Source organism: Anabrus simplex, chromosome 4, assembly GCF_040414725.1.
Source record: "Anabrus simplex isolate iqAnaSimp1 chromosome 4, ASM4041472v1, whole genome shotgun sequence".
NCBI classification, from domain to species: domain Eukaryota; kingdom Metazoa; phylum Arthropoda; class Insecta; order Orthoptera; family Tettigoniidae; genus Anabrus; species Anabrus simplex.
The window spans coordinates 428,702,827-428,726,219 of record NC_090268.1 but is presented as its reverse complement, the minus strand read 5'-3'; the positions used below and the strand labels follow the sequence as shown (position 1 = coordinate 428,726,219).

At 40.9% G+C, this 23,393-nt stretch overlaps 1 protein-coding gene across 1 annotated transcript; it reads right to left on the bottom strand.

Moving 5' to 3' along the window:
• Positions 1-2,070: 2,070 nt before the first annotated feature.
• On the bottom strand, positions 2,071-22,665 carry LOC137500599 (uncharacterized). The gene is made up of 5 exons (XM_068227545.1): positions 22,653-22,665; positions 19,581-19,720; positions 18,357-18,519; positions 9,769-9,996; positions 2,071-2,759 (listed from the first exon to the last, which is right to left on the bottom strand). Exons 2-5 carry the CDS (start codon positions 19,710-19,712, stop codon positions 2,599-2,601), a joined length of 684 nt encoding a protein of 227 aa, XP_068083646.1. The 5' UTR covers positions 19,713-19,720; positions 22,653-22,665; the 3' UTR covers positions 2,071-2,598.
• Positions 22,666-23,393: the final 728 nt, after the last annotated feature.

The following is a 23,393-nucleotide window of genomic DNA, read 5'->3' as shown; positions in this document are numbered from 1 at the left end:
CTCCATACCCACATTTGAAAAATTTTCAATATTCTTTCTTCCTCCCTTCCCAAAATCCAAGTTTCTGACCCATAAAAAGCACCTCATTAATTAAGGTTCGTATTCAGTGGGCCACTCATCAGTACCCTTTGCTTCATATATGCTTCCTTCGTCATTGCGATTCTGTACTTCACCTCATCCAAACAATATTGATCCATTCTGATTCTGCTTCCTAAATATCTGAATGCAGACACTTGTTCTATTTCATTCCAAAGTTCACACATGGTAAGTTCAAATTTTCCAGCATGATATTCATATTTTCTGAGTTTCTGCTAGGGCCAGCAAATGTGATGCATTGAATTTTCTGTCCTCCCTCATTAACACCTTGATTACTTTGATATCAACTTCGAATTATTTCCTGAAATTATACATAACCGAGTAAAAAGCTAAACTAAACTATCAGCGCTCATTAATTGAGGATGCTACTATACCGTTAAGATGTGCAGTGAATAAGATACAATTGAGGGGAATCATTTTTGTGAAGAATTTACCATTCAATATATATTTAAATATATTTAAATTTACAATTGTCTCTCTCCATTGTTACCACCATTTTCCCGGTTATTAATTTACAAAATTCTTCCTAAAAACAATTATATTTTCGTTCGGCTATTTCTGGGCTGGTGCGGCTCTTGTAACGCAGATCTTCAGAGGAGGTGGGGGCAGCATCTGCAGTGTATAGGAAATGCGTGTTATTGTAGTGGAGGATAGTGTTGTGTGGGTTGTGTGAGTTGCAGGGATTACGGGGACAGTACAAACATCCAGTCCCCGAGCCAAGTGATTTAAGGTTAAACTCTCCGATCTGGCCAGTAGTCGAACCCGGGACACTCTGAATTATGCTGACCATTCAGTCCCCAATAAGAGTGAACTGGAGAGAAGTAGTTGAGACCAGGGCAGGGAAGACACATGTGAGTTGCTCGTGGAGTCCCAAGAAGAGGTGGACACTATCTACTTGGGGTTACTTTTATGGACCTTCAATTAGTGTCCGTATTCAACAAATTACAGTCTCTTGTATAAAGATCAAAAAATGCAGGATACTCCGAGTTTTGATCATTTATTTGCTCACCGGGTGAGTTGGCGCTGCGCTCAGTGTCGCGCAGCTGTGAGCTTGTATTTGGGAGATAGTGGGTTTGAACCCCACTGTCGGCAGCCCTGAAGGTGGTTTTCCATGGTTTCCAATTTTCACACCAGTAAAATGCTGTGGGTGTACATTAATTAAGGCTACGATCGATTCCTTCCCACTCCAAGCCTTCCCCACCCCATGGTCGCCATAAGACCTGTGTCAGTGCGACGTGAAGAAAATAGTAGAACAATAAAATAAAAATCAACTCAAGGAGCACATTGAAGTAATTCGTTGCAAATTTAGGCATATATTTGCTTATTGGGAGGAGCAATATCTGGTTGTGTAGTCCCTGGATTCTCGTTATGGCTACTGTTGCCGGAATCTCAGTGCAAGTGAGAAAATCTCTATGGCTAAAGTCAGATGTCAACAACCACGTTAAACTTCATCTACTACTTTATAGATGTTTTTCAAGTTGCTGTGTCATTTGACTTGTGAGAATGGGAACAAGAGACAATCATGTTGAGAGCTTCCGACAGTGCATTTCGAACCCACTACCTCTCGAATTCAAGCTGTAAGTTGCGTGACTCCAACCGCTCGGCCAACTTGTTCGTGAGTAGAGAGATCAGGTAATAGTTTATGACCGTGTATTAACCAGGAATGCAGATTAATCGGAGGACAACCAAATGCGTACCGTATAACAGAAACAACCCTATTCAGTTTTTGTATTTATATTGAAATATTGCTTATACAATTGCTGCCAAGATATTGCACAGAATTTATATTTTGCAACAGTAGTAGAAAGATCATGAATAATGCTATACATCACGCACCTTCTGAGAAGACTGCTGATATTTCTAACGAAACACTCCAGTTGTCCATTCTGTAATTAAATTATCGGTCATTTGAGCTGTCTTCTGTCAGCTGTGTTAGAATCATAGCACCTGAAAAACATGTAATGACCCTGGAGGAGTTTAAGAAAATTGTGAGAAATTTTACCAGTTTTCTCACTTCTCATTCTTCCAACCACACCAGCTTAACACGTGTGCTGAAGCTTCACATCAATATGATTGTAAAGTAAATCAGGAACAGTAAATATATTCAATTGCAATATTGAATCTGAAAGTAATGTCAGTACACAAAAGAGTACTTATGGAAAAATAATGGAATAAAACAGATTAAATGTAGTTCCAACGCTTGCCATAGATAAAGCTACTTTCCTCCATTAAGGATTTCAACAAGATTTTTCAAATCAAGGGTGGAAGAATAAGCCTGCCAATTATATATAGTAAGTTCAAGAATTTAATCATACGTGCCGTATGGGTATTAATACGAGTTTTTCCTTCACCGACTAAAATTTCGTCTAAATTATTACTAGTCAAATTAACGCAGGAAGCCACTGCACCGCGGTATTATGAAATAACAATTATTATTGAATGCAGTTTCTTTATTACATGTTTTAGGAAGCAACACACAACGCTGCTCCATCTGTGTGCACTCTACAGTGTTTGTTCACAAATAACCTTTCTTGAATCACTACACGGATAGTTACTCGTCCCCTTCTTGTTGGATATAGTGTCAAACAGCACACAGTTATATTCTCCAGATCTTGGATATCCGGGAAGCCAGCCGAAGAAGTCTGTGGAGTTCATCTTCTGATCTGTGAAGTAAAGTAAATTCTGTTACTAACCTCGTTATTAGGGGGTGGATCTTGACCTAACTTCCATGTTTTTTGGCACATAAAGAAGTGAATGCAACATGATCGAATGTCTAACAGCAAACAACACAATAGAGTAGAAGAAAGTGTTTCATTAACAACACCGCAGCATATCAGTAAAATGCTCTTCCAGGGATTTGTTTTTTTAAAATTTGCTTTACCGACACAGATAGGTCTTGTGGCGACGATGGGATAGGACTGGGAAGGAAGCGGCCGTGGCCTTAATTAAGGTACATTCCTAACATTTTCCTGGTGTGAAAATAGGAAACCACGGGAAACAATCCTCAGTTCTGCCGACAGTGGGGTAAGCTCACAGTTGCGTGCTCCTAACCACACGGCCAACTCGCCCGGTCAGGGATAGTTTATGACCGTGTATTAAACAGGACTGCAGATTAAGTGGAGGACAGTATAACAGAAACGACCCGTATTCAGCTTTTTATTATTTGTATTGAAATGCTGCTTATACAATGTACTGGCTGCCAAGATATTGCACAGTATTTATACTTGCAACATAAGACATGTTAATGCCGAAATGAATACGCTTAATTCTTCCAGGGGAATACACACTAATTGCAGTCTGTCACGTGCATCAACCCGAAGAATGAGTTGTAAAACGTTTTCTTTGAGGAATGACCGGAAGCAATGTCAAATGTGCCTCCACATGTATTTACCTTAACCTGGGTAATCAGTAGCGTGGACAGAATTTCAGATTGGGGAGGGGGGAATTACGGTAGGTGTTCATCCGGATTTTTATTTTGGTGGGTGTCCAAATAGGTGCTATCAAATATATAATAAGGAAATTAGTGGCCTTGGCTCCTAGTAAGAGTGGTGGATTCGTGAGGATTTTGGAAGCTAACAATAATATGCATTACATACAAAATGCGTATTAAAAGTACATTTGTTCTGGGTGATTTCCAACAAAAGAGTAGCGTTACAAAAATTTTGCAATGTTTGGGTTAGGAAGAATTGAGAGAAAGAAGAAGAGCTGCTCGACTAAGTGGTATGTTCCGAGCTGTCAGCGGAGAGATGGCGTGGAATGACATTAGTAGACGAATAAGTTTGAATGGCGTTTATAAAAGTAGGAGAGATCACAATATGAAGATAAAGTTGGAATTCAAGAGGACAAACTGGGGCAAATATTCATTTATAGGAAGGGGAGTTAGGGATAGGAATAACTTACCAAGGGAGACGTTCAATAAATTTCCAATTTCTTTGAAATCATTTAGGAAAAGGCTAGGAAAGCAACTGCCACCTGGGCGACTGCCCTAAATGCAGATCAGTATTGATTGATTGATTGATTGATTGATTGATTTGTTAAAACTCGTAGTATGACTGGACTCTTTGCCACCACGCCCCCCCCAACCACTGCATACGCCCTTATCTTCATCTGCTATTCCCTTTCCAACATAACTGCAGCATTTCATATATTCTGAGTATAAGTGAAGCGAATGCAAGAATGCATAGTTGAATAAAGATGTAATATTCTGGTTTAGAATAAATACGGTTTTCACACACACACACACACACACACACACACACACACACACACACACACACACACACACACACACACACACACACACACACAGACACACGCACGAACTTACACGAACATATATATATTTATAGGACGTAAGTGGTATGGGTATTATAAGAGCATCCGTGGCTCAAGAGGCAGCGCGTCGGCCTCTCACCACTGGGTTCCGTGGTTCAAGTACCGGTCACTCTATGTGAGGTTTGTGCTAGAAAAAGTGGAGGCGGGACAGGTTTTTCTCCGGGTACTCCAGTTTTCCGTGTCATCTTTCATTCCAGCGACACTCTCCATTATCATTTCATTCCATCTGTCAGTCATTAATCATTGCCCGAGAGGAGTGCTACAGGCTTCGGCAGCCGGCACTAATCCTATCCTCGCTGCAAGATGGGGGGTTTAATTCATTACATCCCTGACCCAGTCTTTGAATGGAAAACAGGCTGTAGGTTTTAATTTTTCAAGGAGTATGGGCATATGTATTGTGCTACTTGGTAAAGAAGAATACCTGTCACAATATATGCTAGGTAGCATTTACCTTCTCCTACTAGTTTCCATCGGAAGTCTGGGATACAGAATATAGCAGTATAAAGTTACAGTTTGGTAACGCTAATATATGTATGTATATTTTAGCGTGCCAGAAGGCAACGACACGGAGTTCTTGCCGTCACAACACCCTTTTAAGGACTACCGGCCCAAGCTGAGATTTAAACTTGTAATCTCGGACTCAGAAGGACAGTGACTCAACCAACTGAGCCACATGAAAAGGAGGTGCTTGTACTTATTGTTATAAACAGGTACTGTTATCGTTTTTACAAAGAATTTATTAAGATGTACCTTTTCCAGCCGTCCTAAATGCACGAGGCCGTACGGAAGAACAAGCTGGAAGCTAAGGAGACTTGCAGGGTTGTCACTTCTTTCTCGGTTTACTCTTAGGTTTGCTTATTATAGAATTTCCCTTAAGGCACCCTGCATTTATCCCCGACACTGACATAGTTAAGAAAGACATGGGATGGGGAAGATCCAGCCTTGTTTGTTGGTGCAATAGAGTTGTGTGTGTGCAAGTTGCTCTACGTCACATTGACACTGACAGGTCTTATGGCGACGATGGGACAGAAAGGTGCTAGGAGTGGGAAGGAAGCGGCCATGGCCTTAATCAGGTACATCCCCAGCATTTTCCTGGTGTGAAAATGGAAAACCACAGAAAAACGTCTTCAGGGCTGCCAACAGTGGTGTTCAAGCCCACTATCCTCCAAATACTGGATACTGGCCGCAATTAAGCGACTGCAGCTATTGAGCTCGGTACACGGGGTAGTTGGCCTTGAGTCTCCAATAATCGAAATGTCTTTGACCAGGAAGGTACACATTCACGGGACGTAGTACCAAAGTGGTTCCATTTTTCTTAAAGAAGACAAATTGAATGAAGATTCAATGTCCTCAGAAACGAAGAACTATATTATTAATTTTACGTTCAGTTCCAATAACGCAGCCGGCTTATGTTAACAGTTCAGAAGATATGATTTCGATTGTTGTATACAATTATACGTAATGATAAAAAGAAATCCCTTCTGGAGATCTGTGACCTCTCTCGGTAGCATCGGCTTTCTGTTCACAACCCCGTCCCAAGGAAAAGTGGTATCCACGCTACTGGCCTGGACTTACTTTCTGGGTATGCCACTCAATCCACTCACCATTTAAGGTACACGGTAAACCCGAAGATTGGTTGGATACGCGAAATTCACCACCATAAGTGATGTCGTTATGGTTCAAATGTACTAAAGAAAAGTAAGCATAGGGTTCATGGAATTTTAAATACTATCATCGTTTGCGACGTGATCTACGGTTTTAAGTATAAACCGAATCAGTAGAACGTGACTTCCCACTTCAAAACGTTTCCATGCATTGACTGCGCTTCAAGCCTCGGCCGTCTTGAGAGAAGATAGAACCATTGAAACTGAGCTATCACGCCCGCCAATTGCAAAATAGTTACCCTCATTTTCGATGTTACTCTTTGAGGTTCCAATCAATCCCCTAGCGTTTGACAAACCAGACATGCCTAGTTATAGAACTTAGGAACGCATCCGCCATCATGTATAGATACTGGATGCTAGTGCTGCTGTTAGAATACAAATATTCGTAACTTACCGGGTTTTGGCTTGTTTATGACAAAAGGTTTCCTCTTCAAAACGGTCACTAATATGCCACAAAATGAGAAACTAACGTTCAGTTCCCAATCCTGTCACAGTCTTACCAATACCGCGACTTAAATACAGAACATCTCTCAACCATGGTACAACCCGGTAATCGCGACCATGCTGTGCCAGGGTTTCTGGCATATTGCTGTTTCCAGGAACCGAGCTACAAAAGCTGACATTATGTTGTAAGCTTGCAACTGTTTTCAGCCGTGGCCTCCGTTATCTTGGTGGGTACAGAGTAATCCCTTGCTAACTGCCCTTCTCGTCATCTCTTGACATTTGTCAACGTGTGGTTATATTTCCAATACTGAGGCCTCTGTAGGGGAATACCCCCGCATCACAATCATAAGTGCTTTTCTTTTATTCAAGCTCCTTCAAGCAGTACAGACATGGAGAATTATGTGTGGCCCTACTGTGTCTTGATAGTTGATTCTTTGTTAATATAATTTAATTTAACATTTCAGCATAAGTTCTTAATTTCTTCGTACCGTACGTTAAACACCGGCTGATGGTCACTAGTTTCAGGAAATATTTTGGGAGCGCCCGGCCTCCGGCCCTACTTCCCCCCCTCCCACCCTCCTGGCTACGCCAGTATCGTGGTTCATTATTATTCTGGGTTGACTGGAACTCAGTTCAATAACATCGTCCAACGTACTTGTATCCATCCTCCTTTCGCTTTGTGTGAATAGATGGCATAGGTGTCCCATCTTGTGTCGGAGATAGTTTTCTTTACCTTGTCTTGCCTTTTATTGCTCTTTGATTTCACTTTACACTAATCCAAGAAGAAAATGGAGGCGATAAGTTACCGAATTGCTTTCCTTTACTATTGTGGTGTTTTGTTCGATTTAAAATGTGAATACTCGCTGTTGAATTACGATCTGTTCATTTTTTATTCTTGAGATGCTGCAGATCGCGTGGTCGGTAGATGCAGAGTGGGTTGTTGTCCCATATGCTCTGCACTCTGACCGGCCAAGCGAGCAGAGCAGACGAGAGGTGGTCACGGCTCTACCGTGGCTCAACGCCTCTGCATTCGGGAGACGGTCCTGGGGCACAGTGATGCATTTCTCGCCTGGCCTCGCCTGTCGGCTGTCTTGAGAATGGTTTTCCGTGGTTTTCCATTCTCCTGCACTAAGACGGATGCCGGTACAGTTCGTAGTATAGGCTACCCCCTCACTTTCTCCGCACATGTTGTTCACCGCAACAAATCTCCCGGCCTGAGAGACGGCGTAACCGTCTAAGAGGCCCGCCTTCCCCTTCAGGAGAGGAATGAACGTTTCGTAGTAGTAGTAGTAGCAGCAGCAGCAGCAGATCGCGTATGTAACATCTTTCTCTTACTACAGTAACCTCTTTTGCCCTTCCTTTTGCGTGGTTACCATAGCTACTTTTTAACGTTGCTTGGACACTGCTCATTATTATTTTATCAACTATGGATCTAACCTGACTTTAGGACGTGATGTTGCCTCGTTCTGATTTTTTACTTAGCTGCCTCTTGGTGTAGCACCTCGTGTACGTGCTATTTTGTATGGTTGAGGGTTTGTGTAATTGTTTGATATGTGCCTTTATGGAGACGGAATTTTGATTCCCAGCATCAGGAATGTTTTATGAGATCGGTCCAAAGGCATATTTTTTTTTTTTGTAATTGTCTCTATGACGCGCTTGGATAATAAAATGTTGGGTGTATCCTTCGAAGCCTGTTGCTAGAGGCAAGGTTATAATTCTTGGAGGTTTTCGTGTTGAAGGTGTTGGGTACGGTAGTGCGTTGGTGAAATACAATGTTTGTACTGGACGTAAATCTTATTATACCTAGAATATGTGACAACCGCTTTTACTGAACGACGATATGAAAAATGGCACTGCTCTTCCATTACTGTGATCTCTGCTTGGAATTGGGAGGGTCTGCGACGATTGGACTGTATAACACTCACAACCAACAAAAGAACTTTTTCTAGTTCATTTCCTTTTACTCTTATGTATCCATACGTTTGTTTATGAGTGTCATTTCTCTGTCCACTTATTTTGACTTTCCCATTCGTAGCTATGGTAACACTTCATGTTTATCCTTGCCCTATCTATGTTTAGGCGGCCCTCCATTTTTTAATGTAGACATTGCCATGACAGTTCCTTGATCTCTTTTGCGTCTGGGGCATTTTATTTCGTCAACTTTCCCTCATGTTATTGATATTGGTTCTCGAGGAAACTGAATTGTTCGACTTCATTCTAAGTGGTCGTGTTTATTGGGCTCATCTTTACAAATTATTATACTTTTGGCCTTTATCACTTTCCTAAAGCAAGTGTGAAATTTTCAGCCCACATATTGATGGACGTATTTTCAATCGAGAAGGAACATTAATGTCTTAAACGAGATGTAGAAAATTGCAATATATTACACGACTCGTATTTATATTGCTGCGACATGTTGAATTCCACTCCACTGAGAAACTATATGTATGCTTGGAAGTACGTACTCCATCCCTTTTTTTATCTTCAACAATATGGCCCGCCCTAATCTTTAAAATTTATTTTTCAGTAAATCTTATGTGTTAAGCATCCCTTCCTCCATTAAGTACCTTGGGTTTCCCTAGGTAGTTGTATCCTCGAGTTAGGAGACGCCAGTTCAACTCCGAACTGTTGCCGATGTTCGCTCTGGTCGAGGATTCACGGCACAGTGCCCTGTTTTCGCATGGCACTATTATGCGCATGTCTCTGCTGCGAATGATTATGTGTGTTCCTTTCAGTAATTTATTATCTACGAAAAGGGGGTGGTACGAAAACTCTCGTTCACTCCATCGCTGCAAGGGCAGCTTAGCGTCTATAAACCTCTCCGTCCCATTCGTATGACATGTTTGACACTGGCATGATTTTCTATGATTACATCTAATTCAAGAAATTACGAAGTGAGTTTAACCCCTGATTCCGATCACGGAGACTGTTAAATGCACCGAGGAGAGATGAAACTGAGGAATGTGCGTGTGAGAGAGAAGGGCGGTCACGGTAGAGTTCTGTGTAGTGGTGGAGGTTTAAAGAGCATTGTTAACAGAAGATGGTCTACTTTACAGATTAATTACCGTAGATAAAACAATTAAATAAAACCGAAATGTTCTTCCGGCTATTACTGAAAACGAACACAATATAATGCCTGGTAATTTTCCAAGCTTTGATACATGAGATGTGCGCTGTTCAGGAAAAGAAGAAATTGCTGTAATACGGAATTATGAGGTGTGAGACTTACCTAAGACATTCATCCAAGGTCCTGAAGAACTCTCCCGGTGTACTCCAACCCATGGACAACATCCAGCCCACTTGTACAGAGTCTCAAACTCTTCCTGGGACCCCAGGAGCAGCATACGAGTGCCTTCCTTTCGGCAAGCCTCCACTCCATCTCTCCAGTTCATCTTATTAGGAAGAATTTTGTAATATCCATAATCGGGAAAGTGATGGTAGCCCGGTAGTGGTACAACTGATGATGAAAAAGTCAATACATGAATGTTAATGAATGTTAAAATGTCAGAATACAATTGTATTACACTTTCAACGTTCATACTGTATTTTTCCCGCTGTTGCGTTGCAATTCACTTAGATAAAAATTACCTTACTCTGATATAGAAATAATTTGCCAAACATTATCCACTCAGTTACGTCGTATTCAATATACATCTTAAATATTCGTATATATTATTATCATCAGTTTCTAATTGCTGATTATGGGACGTTTTGGGATATAAACTGATATGACAAAATATCAATAGTAAATGGGAATTTGTGTACTGAAAATGATGCCAGAAATGTTAAACAATTGAATATTAAATAGCGAGTTACAATCTCCTGTTTTCATCATTAAATAAAAAGGAAAAATTATGTTGATATGGGACACTATGTGAATGATAATAGCAATACTATGTTTACAATCCAATGTGGGGATGATTATTGAAGATTTATTGAGGCACTGAAAAGGAGAAAGAGCTATGCGCCATCATTTCTGAACTATCTTTTTGTATCTCGCCTATTAAGAGTGAAAAGAGCTATTGGTATGTATAAAACCTGTACCAAACAGTATTAGAACGCTTTAAAGTATAAGAAAAGGAATGCAGTTCGTAGCTAGGTGGACCTGCAGAAGGTTTTCCAGACACCTAGGCTCACGTACACTAGCATGTTTCACTACTGCCAACTCAGTGACTACAATTTTAACATCCACATTCAAACACATCAGGTATAGTAATGTACAGTAACATGAAGCAACAAGTCGAGACAACCAGATCGTTTCATGCTGACTGCGTACACCTAACGAGAGTCCCATCATGACAAAGATGAAACTAGATAGATGAAGAAACGACTACTGTGGACAACAGGAAGGTCATGTAATGTTATTTCTGACTTGCATCAATTTTCAGTGGGTTTATTCCACAATATTGAATAAAAATGACTGGTTGTGAGCATTTGGTTCCTTTCTACAGATCAAGACCTTCACTGAAAGATTTTTGAAGACTTCAACTGCGAATCAAGTACGGAACTAAGTTGGTGCTGCCATTTAAGAAGCGACACCATCCAGAGCTTTTAAGATCCTTAAAATGGAATGAAAGTACTCAAAGAAAATCGCTGTCAATCAACACATTTCCTGATATAAGGTTTCTCACAACAGAAACAAAAAATACAATACGAAATGACAATAACCTACCAACGCCAAGCAGAGTATATTGATATGATAAGAAAATGAGTATTTGTGAGAATAAATAGATGTTGATTGGAAAGAAATCTAAGCCAAAATGAAATAACATATATGCTGCATCGCTAGTGGTTCAACACCAGACAAACAAAATTTCAATGAAATATTTGTTTGCAGAGAACACAATGTTGTGAAACCAGGGACTGCGATGGATTGATGGAAACTGAAGCTTTCCCTTCAGTTGTTGAGCAAGAGGGGAGCATTTAGGAATATACATATCTCAAATCACCGATACATTTTCCTATACTTTCAGCTCAAATTTAAAACAGTAGTTCACACTCTACCTCGTTGACAAATTTGATGTTTTAATATGTTTTTTAGTTTTGGCTTGCGTTTCTTTGCATTCAGCATCTACTTATTTCCCCAAATACTAATTTTCCTTCGTATCAATATACTCTGCTTGGCATAGATAGGGAGTCATTTCGTATTTCATTTGTGCTTCTGTTGTAGAAAACCTCATATCAGTGGGAATTAAACGATTTAATTTGGCAGGTAGTTAATATCATGCAATATTCACTAGTTGATTTGATAATACATTATCCTTTATAAAGATTACTCTCTCTACCGTATTACTATGTTTTTCTCCTCGCGATACCGTTGTATCGATATGTCACTGTACAGCCTGCGGAGCTGCAAATGATCGTAGAAGAGAATCGTAGGTGAGGTCGCAGAAGATTGTCCTGGACGAAGAACCTCCAACAGCTAGTTGATATGTACGATAGCTACGGCAACTGTAATACAGAAAAACTTACACAATGATGGTCAACAAAATTCTGTGAGTAGTCGGCCCTATAAGAAGAATTGCAACACTGCTTTTGTTCAGACCCCTTACCAGATAGGAAGGTACTATTCTTCAGGACAGTGTTACTATACAGCTCTAGTCATTTCCTCATTCACTGTGGTTCGTATTTTTCACGCATTAGCTGACCCATCATCTGTTAAATATTATCATCATTGTGGAAGCTGATGTGGGATATAGGATAAGGTTACCATTACCTTAATAAACATGAAACAGAAATGACGGCATTTACAGTACTTAGATGTATAGTGAATTAGCGAAAATGATAGCGGCAACTCACCCTATACAACCAGGTTTTCCACGTATTCCAGTAAATGTAAAGGTGAATGCTGCTCCCCTACGCTTCTACGATGTGAATTGATGGCAATGGAATTAATACACTTCCTAATGAAAACACAATAAATAAATGATATAGAATTTTCGAAACCGAATACTGAAGTTCAATTTTCAGTGCAGATGATATAGACACGGTTGTTTAGGACTCTTCATTTCACAATAGTGTGTTGTAGATGGCAAAAATAAATTTCCTTCACAAGAAATATTGACCAATTGTAACATTGATAGAAAATTATTTAGTTAGCGCTTTTACCCCTCTGGTTCAGATTATCAAGAGACCTTTGTCAGGTTCCATATGTTCTGGAAGTTAGGAAGTGTTAATGATTCCAAAGTGTCGCTGCCTAGCCAATGAGACGTGAATAAAAGTGCTTCGGAATGATAAAAGTTCGTTATAGTGTTAAAATCTCTTCTCCTAAGCTGAGCAATTCTCGTAGTTTAACTACTTGTTTCTAGATCCAATAATATTTAAGCTGTCATGACTGTCATTGGTGAGAGACTCACACTGGGTGGTTTTCTAAAGCCCATTCAGTTTTTTCTCTGTCCACAGAGGCTCATGCCAACTACCGTCAATTCGCGTTTCCATGGATGGCCACCTCAGTCAGTTTGTATCATCCCAGTAATTACGATTATTTGAAGCTATACAATAACATTTCTTGTACAGAACTGATTGTACGTAGATATTAGTAATAATTTGCCGTACTCTTTCTAAAATAATATAGGAACGAATTGTTGCCTGGAATGGAGGTGAGTGTCGGACTATCAAGTAATGTCCGTCCTTCTCCCCTTAGCGGAAGACTACAGACAGTATCATGTAAAATACGAATTCCTCATCTTGTGGAGTTTATTTAATCATTTCTCCCGAACAATTGCTTTACGGTATGCGTTACTATACGTTTCTGCTGCTCAACATTCACACATTAACTGAGAAAGTAGGACGAGAGTATAGGAGGAGGATGCAATGCTGGTGAGAGATGGTAGTCCCGGCTCAACGACGAAAATGTATGCGGGACCAGCAGAGAGTAAGTCAATCTTCCCGGTGAATTCTTGAGAGTCGCGAGACGGAAACTACCTTGAAACCCTGGAAGGTAAGTAACAACAGAGAAGGCACTTAAAATGTTCTCGAGATATAAAATGCGAAAATGTCTTGCTTGACTAGTGGAATCAGTGTCGTTTGACTCAGTCTCGAGTCAGTCGCGTGTGAGTTAGGAGAGAGTCGTGAGCCAGTTAGTCAATAGCGAGTAAGATGGTCCTGGTTACGGGAAGTGCGGTGAGTTGAATAAAGACCACCCCTGTGAATGATGCTGTGTTACGAGAGGTCATGTTGGAGAGCGCAAGAGAATGTGCACTATTACATTAGTGAGTTCAGGCTGTGACGGTTGGTAAACTCAAACATGAGTGAAATTTTAATAGCTGCAAATAGTATATTTCAATAAATTCAGTCAACTTCTATGGCTAGATATTTAAGCCTTAAGCACTCCTATAATTAACCACATACCTGTTGATCTGAAACAACAGGGATATTTGAGAGTGCTAACTCATAGCGTTTAAAATTGAAACGTATCCGTTTGATTTTTGTGAAGGTAGGATAGCCAACGAAGGTGTATATTTTATTTTCAAAATACTTTCGATGAGAATTTTAAGCATCGAAATCTGAAAATATTTGAGGAGGGTGCCCCTTTACAAGTGTACAATATTTGTGTTACTTGTATAAACCACCTTTACGGAATAAGAAAATTAAACCATTAAATCAGTACATGTGTTTAGTAAGACAGGAATTAAGAAGACTGTGGGTTTCCTTTTTATACCTACGGTTACAAAACGCGTCAATTACAGGGTTGTCTGGGCTCCTGGCAGCAAAGTCGTCAAAAAGAATATCGTCGTTGCCGGAACGAAACCTCCTATGTGATACTATTTTTGGAGATATACTGACCCGCAGCACATACGTTATGAAGAGCGAGAATGCCTTGACAACTGCCACACAATATTGCACCTTAGATGACAGAACATTATCGGCCAAAGTTCTAAGCTAAAATATTTCACATAGGAGGTTTCGTCCCGGCAACGACGATATACTACCTGTTGGTGGTACAATGGTGGTGACAGGTGACAGCTCCTCCTGTTACTGCTAAGTTTTCTGAGGACGAGTGCTCTGCTGTCATCACAGTCCTCCTAAAGAATATACTACCTGTTGGTGCTACAGTGGTGGTGGCAGGTGACAGCTCCTCCTGTTACTGCTAAGTTTTCTGAGGACGAGTGCTCTGCTGTCATCACAGTCCTCCTAAAGAATATACTACCTGTTGGTGGTACAATGGTGGTGACAGGTGACAGCTCCTCCTGTTACTGCTAAGTTTTCTGAGGACGAGTGCTCTGCTGTCATCACAGTCCTCCTAAAGAATATACTACCTGTTGGTGCTACAGTGGTGGTGACAGGTGACAGCTCATCGGGCAGTCTGTTACTGCTCAGTGTTCTGAGGACGAGTGCTCTGCTGTCATCAGAGTCCACCTAAAGAATATACTATTCGTCCGTGCTACAATGGTGATGACAGGTGACAGCTCATCGGGCAGTCTGTTACTGCTCAGTGTTCTGAGGACGAGTGCTCTGCTGTCATCAGAGTCCATCTAAAGAATATACTATTCGTCCGTGCTAAAATGGTGATGACAGGTGACAGCTCATCGGGCAGTCTGTTACTGTTCAGTGCCCTGCTGTCATCACAGTCCTCCTAAAGGATATACTACCTGTTGGTGCTACAGTGGTGGTGACAGGTGACAGCTCATCGGGCAGTCTGTTACTGCTCAGTGCCCTGCTGTCATCACAGTCCTCCTAAAGAATATACTACCTGTTGGTGCTACAGTGGTGGTGACAGGTGACAGCTCATCGGGCAGTCTGTTACTGCTCAGTGCCCTGCTGTCATCACAGTCCTCCTAGAGAATATACTATCTGTCCGTGCTACAATTGTGATGACAGGTGACAGCTCATCGGACAGTTTGTTACTGCTCAGTGTTCTGAGGACGAGTGCTCTGCTGTCATCAGAGTCCACCTAAAGAATATACTATTCGTCCGTGCTACAATGGTGATGACAGGTGACAGCTCATCGGGCACTTTGTTATTGCTCAGTGTTATGAGGCCGAGTGCTCTGCTGTCATCAGAGTCCACCTAAAGAATATACTATTCGTCCGTGCTACAGTGGTGATGACAGGTAGCTGCTCCTCGGGCAGTTTGTTATTGCTCAGTGTTATGAGGACGAGTGCCCTGCTGTCATCAGAGTCCACCTAAAGAATATACTATTCGTCCGTGCTACAGTGGTGATGACAGGTAGCTGCTCCTCGGGCAGTTTGTTATTGCTCAGTGTTATGAGGACGAGTGCTCTGCTGTCATCAGAGTCCACCTAAAGAATATACTACCTGTTGGTGCTACAGTGGTGGTGACAGGTGACAGCTCATCGGGCAGTCTGTTACTGCTCAGTTTTCTGAGGACGAGTGCTCTGCTGTCATCAGAGTCCACCTAAAGAATATACTATTCGTCCGTGCTACAGTGGTGATGACAGGTAGCTGCTCCTCGGGCAGTTTGTTATTGCTCAGTGCCCTGCTGTCATCACAGTCCACCTAAAGAATATACTATACTGAAATTCAAGTCAAGAGCTTAGGAAAAGTATCCTTCCGCATGTGAGCACGTCCCCTGTTCCCCCTTCCCGTCTCCGTTCTCTATCTCCGTCACAACCAGCTTATCATTAACGCCGCGCGTCTCTCTGACAAGTACTTCATTCTGAAATAATAAAGCATCAAACGAAATCACTCCTTTCACATAGCTGTACCTATTTATTCCTATATTGACCATGTAAAACCTACAGATTACTGACGAATACCGAGGCAAGAGAAGCAAGGTTTATTTTTATTCCATAATGCATTTTGTATGAGGCGCATGCTCTCGTGTAACGCCTCTCAGTGACAGTGGCTGAAAACTCACCCGTGAGTGGGATTGCAAAATACAATGTTTCCAGGAATGTTGTAAATATTGTAGTCTCGTCATTCGGAAGGTAAAAAATACGAACTCATGATCTCCCCATGACAACATTTCTGCAGGTAGAGGGCGGTTACGAATATAAAGTAAAGTACAAATTATTATTATTATTATTATTATTATTATTATGGCGTTTCCTAAAACCGTAAAAGAGTAGTTAGTGGGACGTAAATCAAATAACATTATTATTATTATTATTATTATTATTATTATTATTATTATTATTATTATTATTATTATTATTATTATAATCATTATCGAATACGCCAAGGATCCTATAACCATACCGTGTTTAGGCCCTTCCTGTTTTATTTACGGCGAGTGCATAGTTTGAACTGAGCTGACACATGGACCTTCCGATGGAGACTTGGATTTTCCGTGGAGTTTAAATTCCAAGCGAGCGGCGTAAACACTGTACACAGAAGCGCCGGTCAGCTGCGCAGACTTTTTCACGTCTTCCACAGTCCACAGCGGATTCTAATCTCGTAGGCTACTGTAAACCTTTAAAACAATTTGGTTTAGATTTCCTACTCAATTTTTCTCCACTGTTGTTAGTTTTAATGTATTTTACAGGGGACTCAAGCATCACAGCATCACACACGTCTTGCTCACAGCTGGCAGCCATTATGAATGCTGAATATGCTGTTGCAGCCAGTATTGCCAACAGTTTTCTTGGATCGATCTTCAACGTCGCACATATTATGCGAACACATCAGCAATGGAATGAACTCGAACAAAGCTTACTAAGTACACAGTGCAATAAGATATCAATATCATATTAAATAATTTTTATTTTGCTACATACACCACTGAGAACATTAACTATTCATAGCCATCTACGCATGAAATATAAGAGTTGGTAACGAACCCGAATAACATACAACCTGTGATATATTTTTCATATTTATACAGGGCAAAAATTTTTGATTCATCAAGTCAGTTCACCACAATATCTAACGAAACTGAAAAAAGCTCCTGACTTAAGAAACAAGTAACAAACCTAGGGAACAATTTGGCGCTGCGGAAGCCTTTTCACCGACCAGAAGTCTGACTAACATCAAAGGGACCGCTAAGGTCTTGAGTTGACTCTCAGTATACATGTTGGTGCTACAGTGGTGATGAGAGGTAGCTGATCCTCGGACAGTCTGTTACTGCTCAGTGTTCTGAGGACGAGTGCTCTGCTGTCGTCAGAGTCCTCCTAAAGAATATACTACCTGTTGGTGCTACAGTGGTGGTGACAGGTGACAGCTCATCGGGCAGTCATCTACTGCTCAGTGTTCTGCTGTCATCACATTCCTCCTAAAGGATATACTACCTGTCGGTGCCACAGTGGTGATAACAGGTTGCTGCTCCTGTCATTAATGTCCTCCTAAAGAATATACTACCCGTTGGTGCTACAGTGGTGGTGAAAGGTGGCTGCTCCTGCCATCACCGTCCTTCTAAAGAATATAAAACCTGTTGGTGCTACAGTGGTGGTGACAGGCGGCTGCTCCTCGGGCAGTCTGTTACTGCTCAGTGCTCTGCTGTCATCACAGTCCTCCTAAAGAATATACTACCTGTTGGTGCTACAGTAGTGATAACAGGTTGCTGCTCCTGTCATTAATGTCCTCCTAAAGAATATACTACCTGTTGGTGCTACAGTGGTGGTGACAGGCGGCTGCTCCTCGGGCAGTCTGCTACTGCTCAGTGCCCTGCTGTCATCACAATCCTCCTAAAGAATATACTACCTGTTGGTGCTACAGTTGTGGTGACAGGTGGCTCCTCCTCGGGCAGTCTGCTACTGCTCAGTGCCCTGCTGTCATCACAATCCTCCTAAAGAATGTATTACCTGTTGGTGCTACAGTGGTGGTGACAGGTGGGTCCTCCTCGGACAATCTGTTACTGCTCAGTGTTCTGAGGATGAGTGCTCTGCTGTCATCACAGTCCTCCTAAAGAATGTATTACCTGTTGGTGCTACAGTGGTGGTGACAGGTTGCTGCACCTCAGACAATCTGCTACTGCTCAGTGTTCTGAGGATGAGTGCTCTGCTGTTATCACAGTGGTCAGTGAACATTTCTACCGTCAGGGAAACGCCATCCGTCATTTTCTCGTCTGATTGCAGTTCAGCCTGGAACAGTCATAAATGTTAACGTTATGATACACGACAAGGAACAGCGATATAAACGAAGAAGAGGAATCAATTTTTATATTCACATGACCACTGCTGTACTATTAGGTATTAGAGAATGATGTTGTGGAAAACCTCATCAATTTCGGTGAGTTTTATGACCGCGAAATAAACCATTCACCCTAGTCAACAAAACGCGCCCCAATGGATGTAGGAAGGTTCGTATGGCACCAAGTGTGTCTGACACATTCGTCCGGCTCCTCAACCAATATTTTTCTATACGATATGCGTGTTAAATTTCCTACTATTACGACTTCCAAGTTGTTCCGTTCATAAAGGCGTTCCGAGTCATTCACTCCCTTTTCTCTCCTGTGGGTGCGATAGAAGATCACCATGTTATCCTCTATCAGTTGTAAGAGGCGATATAAAGGAGGTGCAGGACATGTCAACATGGGAACCTGCGCTGGCAAATACGGCTCCAAAAGCTCAGTCAGGCATAGGCCCCGTACCGCCAGCCTTTGTTAATTCTTGTTCGTGATTATACTGGTTTTTTGTGGCCAGGGGGATCTTTCATTTTCACGTCCTTCGTGGCCCATATCTTTTCTTGCCGATATCTTCATCCTTACCAGGATTAGACCTCACATTATTTTCACTATGACTAGTGTTGTTAGAGGATGTTGCTCTCTTTTACTTCTTAAAACATCAGTCGGTGTCCCTATTTTACGTTTCCGATGAACCTCAATGACATGCAGTCTGCCATCCATATGGTAATACACCAACGCCACATGAAACAATCAATAACAACACTTTTATATTGTCTGTCTTTTAATACGATGGAGTCCCAGGCAGAAATTTTTGTTAATGCCAAATACTAGCTCATTGAAATCCATCAAAGTGCGTTATATGGCTACACCATCATATACACCAGCGATCATTACGCGCGGCCGTGCGACTGATTCTTGCACGTAACTTCTAGCAGTGTTTCATTTTAGCTGGGTGATACGCCGAGAACATTCAGTAACAGAACATATACATCACAAATAAGAACAGAGTATACTCACCGCTACAAGTCGATGGCCGGACTCATTCCTCCAGCTGGATACAGAGAATTTCAACGTTGGAGATCCTTCACATTGTCCGGAGACGGTCCAAGACTCCAGGATCATCGTAAACAGAACTAGTAGGAGCAGCATGGCGACACCTGAAGACAAAATTAATCTAGCTTCACTGATTGTTAGTGAGGATGGAAGTGCATTTCTTGAAGAGGACGGGCCAGATACATGGTTTTCTACTCGAAGTTATTAATGGAGCTAACTCTATTAGTAAGTTCACTCTTAGTAGGATAAAATGATGGCAAGCATAATTGGCAGTCATATAAATTTTAGTGAATAATGGAAGGGTATGTATAGGTATTTTAAGCCAGAAACAGGTTCCAAGAAGGACATTCCAGGAATAATTAATGATCAAGGGGACTGTGTATGTGAGGATCTTCGAAAGGCAGAAGTATTCAGTCAGCAGTATGCAAGGATTGTTGGTTACAAGGATAATGTCCAGATAGAGGAGGAGACTAAGGCTAAATAACTATTAAAATTTACATATGATAACAATGACATTTAAAATAAGATACAAAAGTTGAAAACTAGAAAAGCGGCTGGAATTGATAAGATTTCTGGGGATATACTAAAGAAAATGGGTTGGGATAGAGTACGATATGTGAAGTACTTATTTGATTATTGTTTGGTCGCAGGAGCTATACCAGATGAATGGAGAGTTGCTATCGTAGGCCCTGTGTATAAAGGAAAGGGTGTTAGACATAAAGCTTACAATCTCAGGCCAGTAAGTTTGACGTGCATGGTATGTAAGCTTAGACATGTTTGTGAAATTAATGACTGGTTCGATAGAAGGCAGTTCGGTTTTGGGAACGGTTATTTCACTGAAGATCAACTTGTAGGATTAAACAAGATACAGCAGATATCTTGGATTCTGGAGGTCAAATGGACTGTATCGCGATTGACCTGTCTAAAGCATTTGATAGGATGGATCATGGGAGACTACTAGAAAAAATGAGTGCAATTGGACTAGACAAAAGAGTGACTGAATGGGTTGCTATATTTCTAGAAAATAGATCTCAGAGAATTAGAGTAGGTGAAGTTTTATCTGATCCTGTAATAATTAAGATGGGAATTCCTCAAGGCAGTATTATCGGACCTTTATGTTTTCTTATATATATATATAAATGATATGCGTAAGGGAGTGGATTAGGAAGTAAGGCTTTTTGCGGATGATGTTATTCTCTATAGAGTAATAAATAAGTTACAAGTTTGTGAGCAACTGCAACGTGTCCTCGATAATGTTGTGAGATGGACAGCAGGCAATGGTGTGTTGATAAATGGGGTTAAAAGTCAGGTTGTGAGTTTCACAAATAGGAAAAGTCCTCTCAGTTTTAATTACTGTGTTGATGGGGTGAAAGTTCCTTTTGGGGATCATTGTAAGTATCTAGGTGTTAATACAAGGACAGATCTTCATTGGGGTAATCACATAAGTGGGATTGTAAATAAAGGGTACAGATCTCTGCACATGATTTTGAGGGTGTTTAGGGGTTGTAGTAAGGATGTAAAGGAGAGGGCATGTAAGTCTCTGGTAAGACCCCAACTAGAGTATGGCTCCAGTGTATGGGACCCTCACCAGGATTACCTGATTCAAGAACTGGAAAAAATCCACAGAAAAGCAGCTCGATTTGTTCTGGGTGATTTCCGACAAAAGAGTAGTGTTACAAAAATGTTGCAAAGTTTGGACTGGGAAGAATTGAGGGAAAGAAGAAGAGCTGCTCGACTAAGTGGTATGTTCCGAGCTGTCAGCGGAGAGATGGCGTGGAATGACATTAGTAGACGAATATGTTTGAGTGGCGTTTATAAAAGTAGGGAGGATCACAATATGAAGATAAAGTTGGAATTCAAGAGGAAAAACTGGGGCAAATATTCATTTATAGGAAGGGGAGTTAGGGATTGAAATATCTTACCAAGGGAGATATTCAATAAATTTCCAATTTCTTTGAAATAATTTAGGAAAAGGCTAGGAAAATAACAGATAGGGAATCTGCCACCTAGGCGACTGCCCTAAATGCAGATCAGTATTGATTGATTGATTGATTGGTTGATTGATTGATTGATTGATTGATTGATTGATTGATTGATTGATTGATTGATTGATTGATTGATTGATTGATTGATTGATTGATTGATAAACCTCTAGTGCTGCCTTACGGGACATGAACTCATTTCGTGACCACTCATTATTGGGGTATATACTGGGTAACGTGCCGTAGCCCCACAAGAAGTACAGAAAAATGCTGAAACTCTCTAGTACTTCACCTCCCTGCCTTGAAGATCTTCACATACAAAGAGTACTTGGTAAAGAACTGTTTCCTTCTTCTTATTGTTTCAATGTTTGGACGATCATGTGGGAAACAGTGAGAGATCTCTCTGATGCAAGTGTGCCACTGATTTGTATTCCACTGCATTCGTGATCATTAATGGATCTTAGATCTTTTCCGCGGTCAAGACTTATACGACTTCTTTCTTAGGGCTGTTAATGTAATATATGTGTTAATATGTTATCGCACCGCATCTATTGCTGAGGGAAATACATTGGCAACAGTTTATGAGAGTTATCACCTGTGCTTCAGGTGCACAGGTTGAGTGAACAGGTAGCAACGAATATCTCCGTGTATTTCCTCACAAATTTAAACGACATCACAATCGCACATGGCCAGCTAATTAGCGATAACCAGAACAATGTGTTCTTGACAGAACCTGTTCCTCTCACTGTAAGTAATAATGTGTGTGTAAGATAAACCTCTACTGTAGGTGCAGACGGGTGTCTGGATACGTTTGTACTTCGGGAGGACAGTTTCATATTTGACTGTAAACTACTCTCTTCTCCTCTGCGAATTGCCCCGCCGCTACCGGTCAGCAACGTGAGTCCTGAGATACCTGACCAAGTCTGTTGTCGAAACGTATTTCGTTCTCCGGCTTATATAAGACATCCCGAATCACTACTAACAAAATAATTCAATAAAACTGTACAAAGAGAATATTCCGAAACATTTTCGTACTACATCTCCAAATACTCACCAGGATATACAGTGCTGGTAGCAGCGGAACATGACGACAGTTCGTAATTTATTATCTTATATACTGAAGACAGCGGGTATTAGACATTCCCCGCAGCACTCGAGAGAGAACAGTAGTAGCTGAACTGATTATCGTGGCCGTGCGATAGTGAGGTCATATGCTCTTTGATCGGACGTCCTTGTCCCAGGATTTAAGCTGGATTCAATACCCGGTATGGGTTGACCGAACCCTTGACCTGACGTGCAGAAGCAGAATTCTAATTTTTAGAAAGTCACCACGTAATAACCTGGTGGTTGTTCTTTGAACTCTGAAGATCTTCTTAACTTCACTGTACTGTTGGGATCAGTAAAATTGCTCTCTTATAATTCATATATTTGTTTTTTGGTTTCGTCATTTTTACAAAAAGGAATCGTCTATAAATATATTCTAAAAGTTTACGCAAGTGTTAAAGCACAGTTTTTATTATTTTTCTTTTTATTAAACATTTCATAGTAAACAATTTTAAATCACATTTTAAGTTTCCAGAAATAAACAATAAACTAATTTCATCGACTGCAAAGCTTAAATACACTTCTTAGTTCAGAATACCATTCTAGTAAATGTGACTGTTATTTGATTACAATAAAATATCATACTCCTAAATATTCACGTAAGTGTTCGAACACAGTTTTCAAAATTATTATTTTATATTTTTAAACATTTAAATCTCCAAGGCGTTAGAGACGTGATGGGCCTGGATCT

Excerpts from the sequence above, each read along its gene's own strand:
- LOC137500599 (XM_068227545.1), bottom strand. The coding sequence starts at position 19,712 with ATGCTGCTCCTACTAGTTCTGTTTACGATGATCCTGGAGTCTTGGACC. Across the intron at positions 9,997-18,356 it reads CACCACTGTAGCACCAACAG|TTGTACCACTACCGGGCTAC; the intron begins GTAATACATTCT and ends TTTCATCATCAG. Across the intron at positions 2,760-9,768 it reads ACCTTGGATGAATGTCTTAG|ATCAGAAGATGAACTCCACA; the intron begins GTAAGTCTCACA and ends TTTACTTCACAG.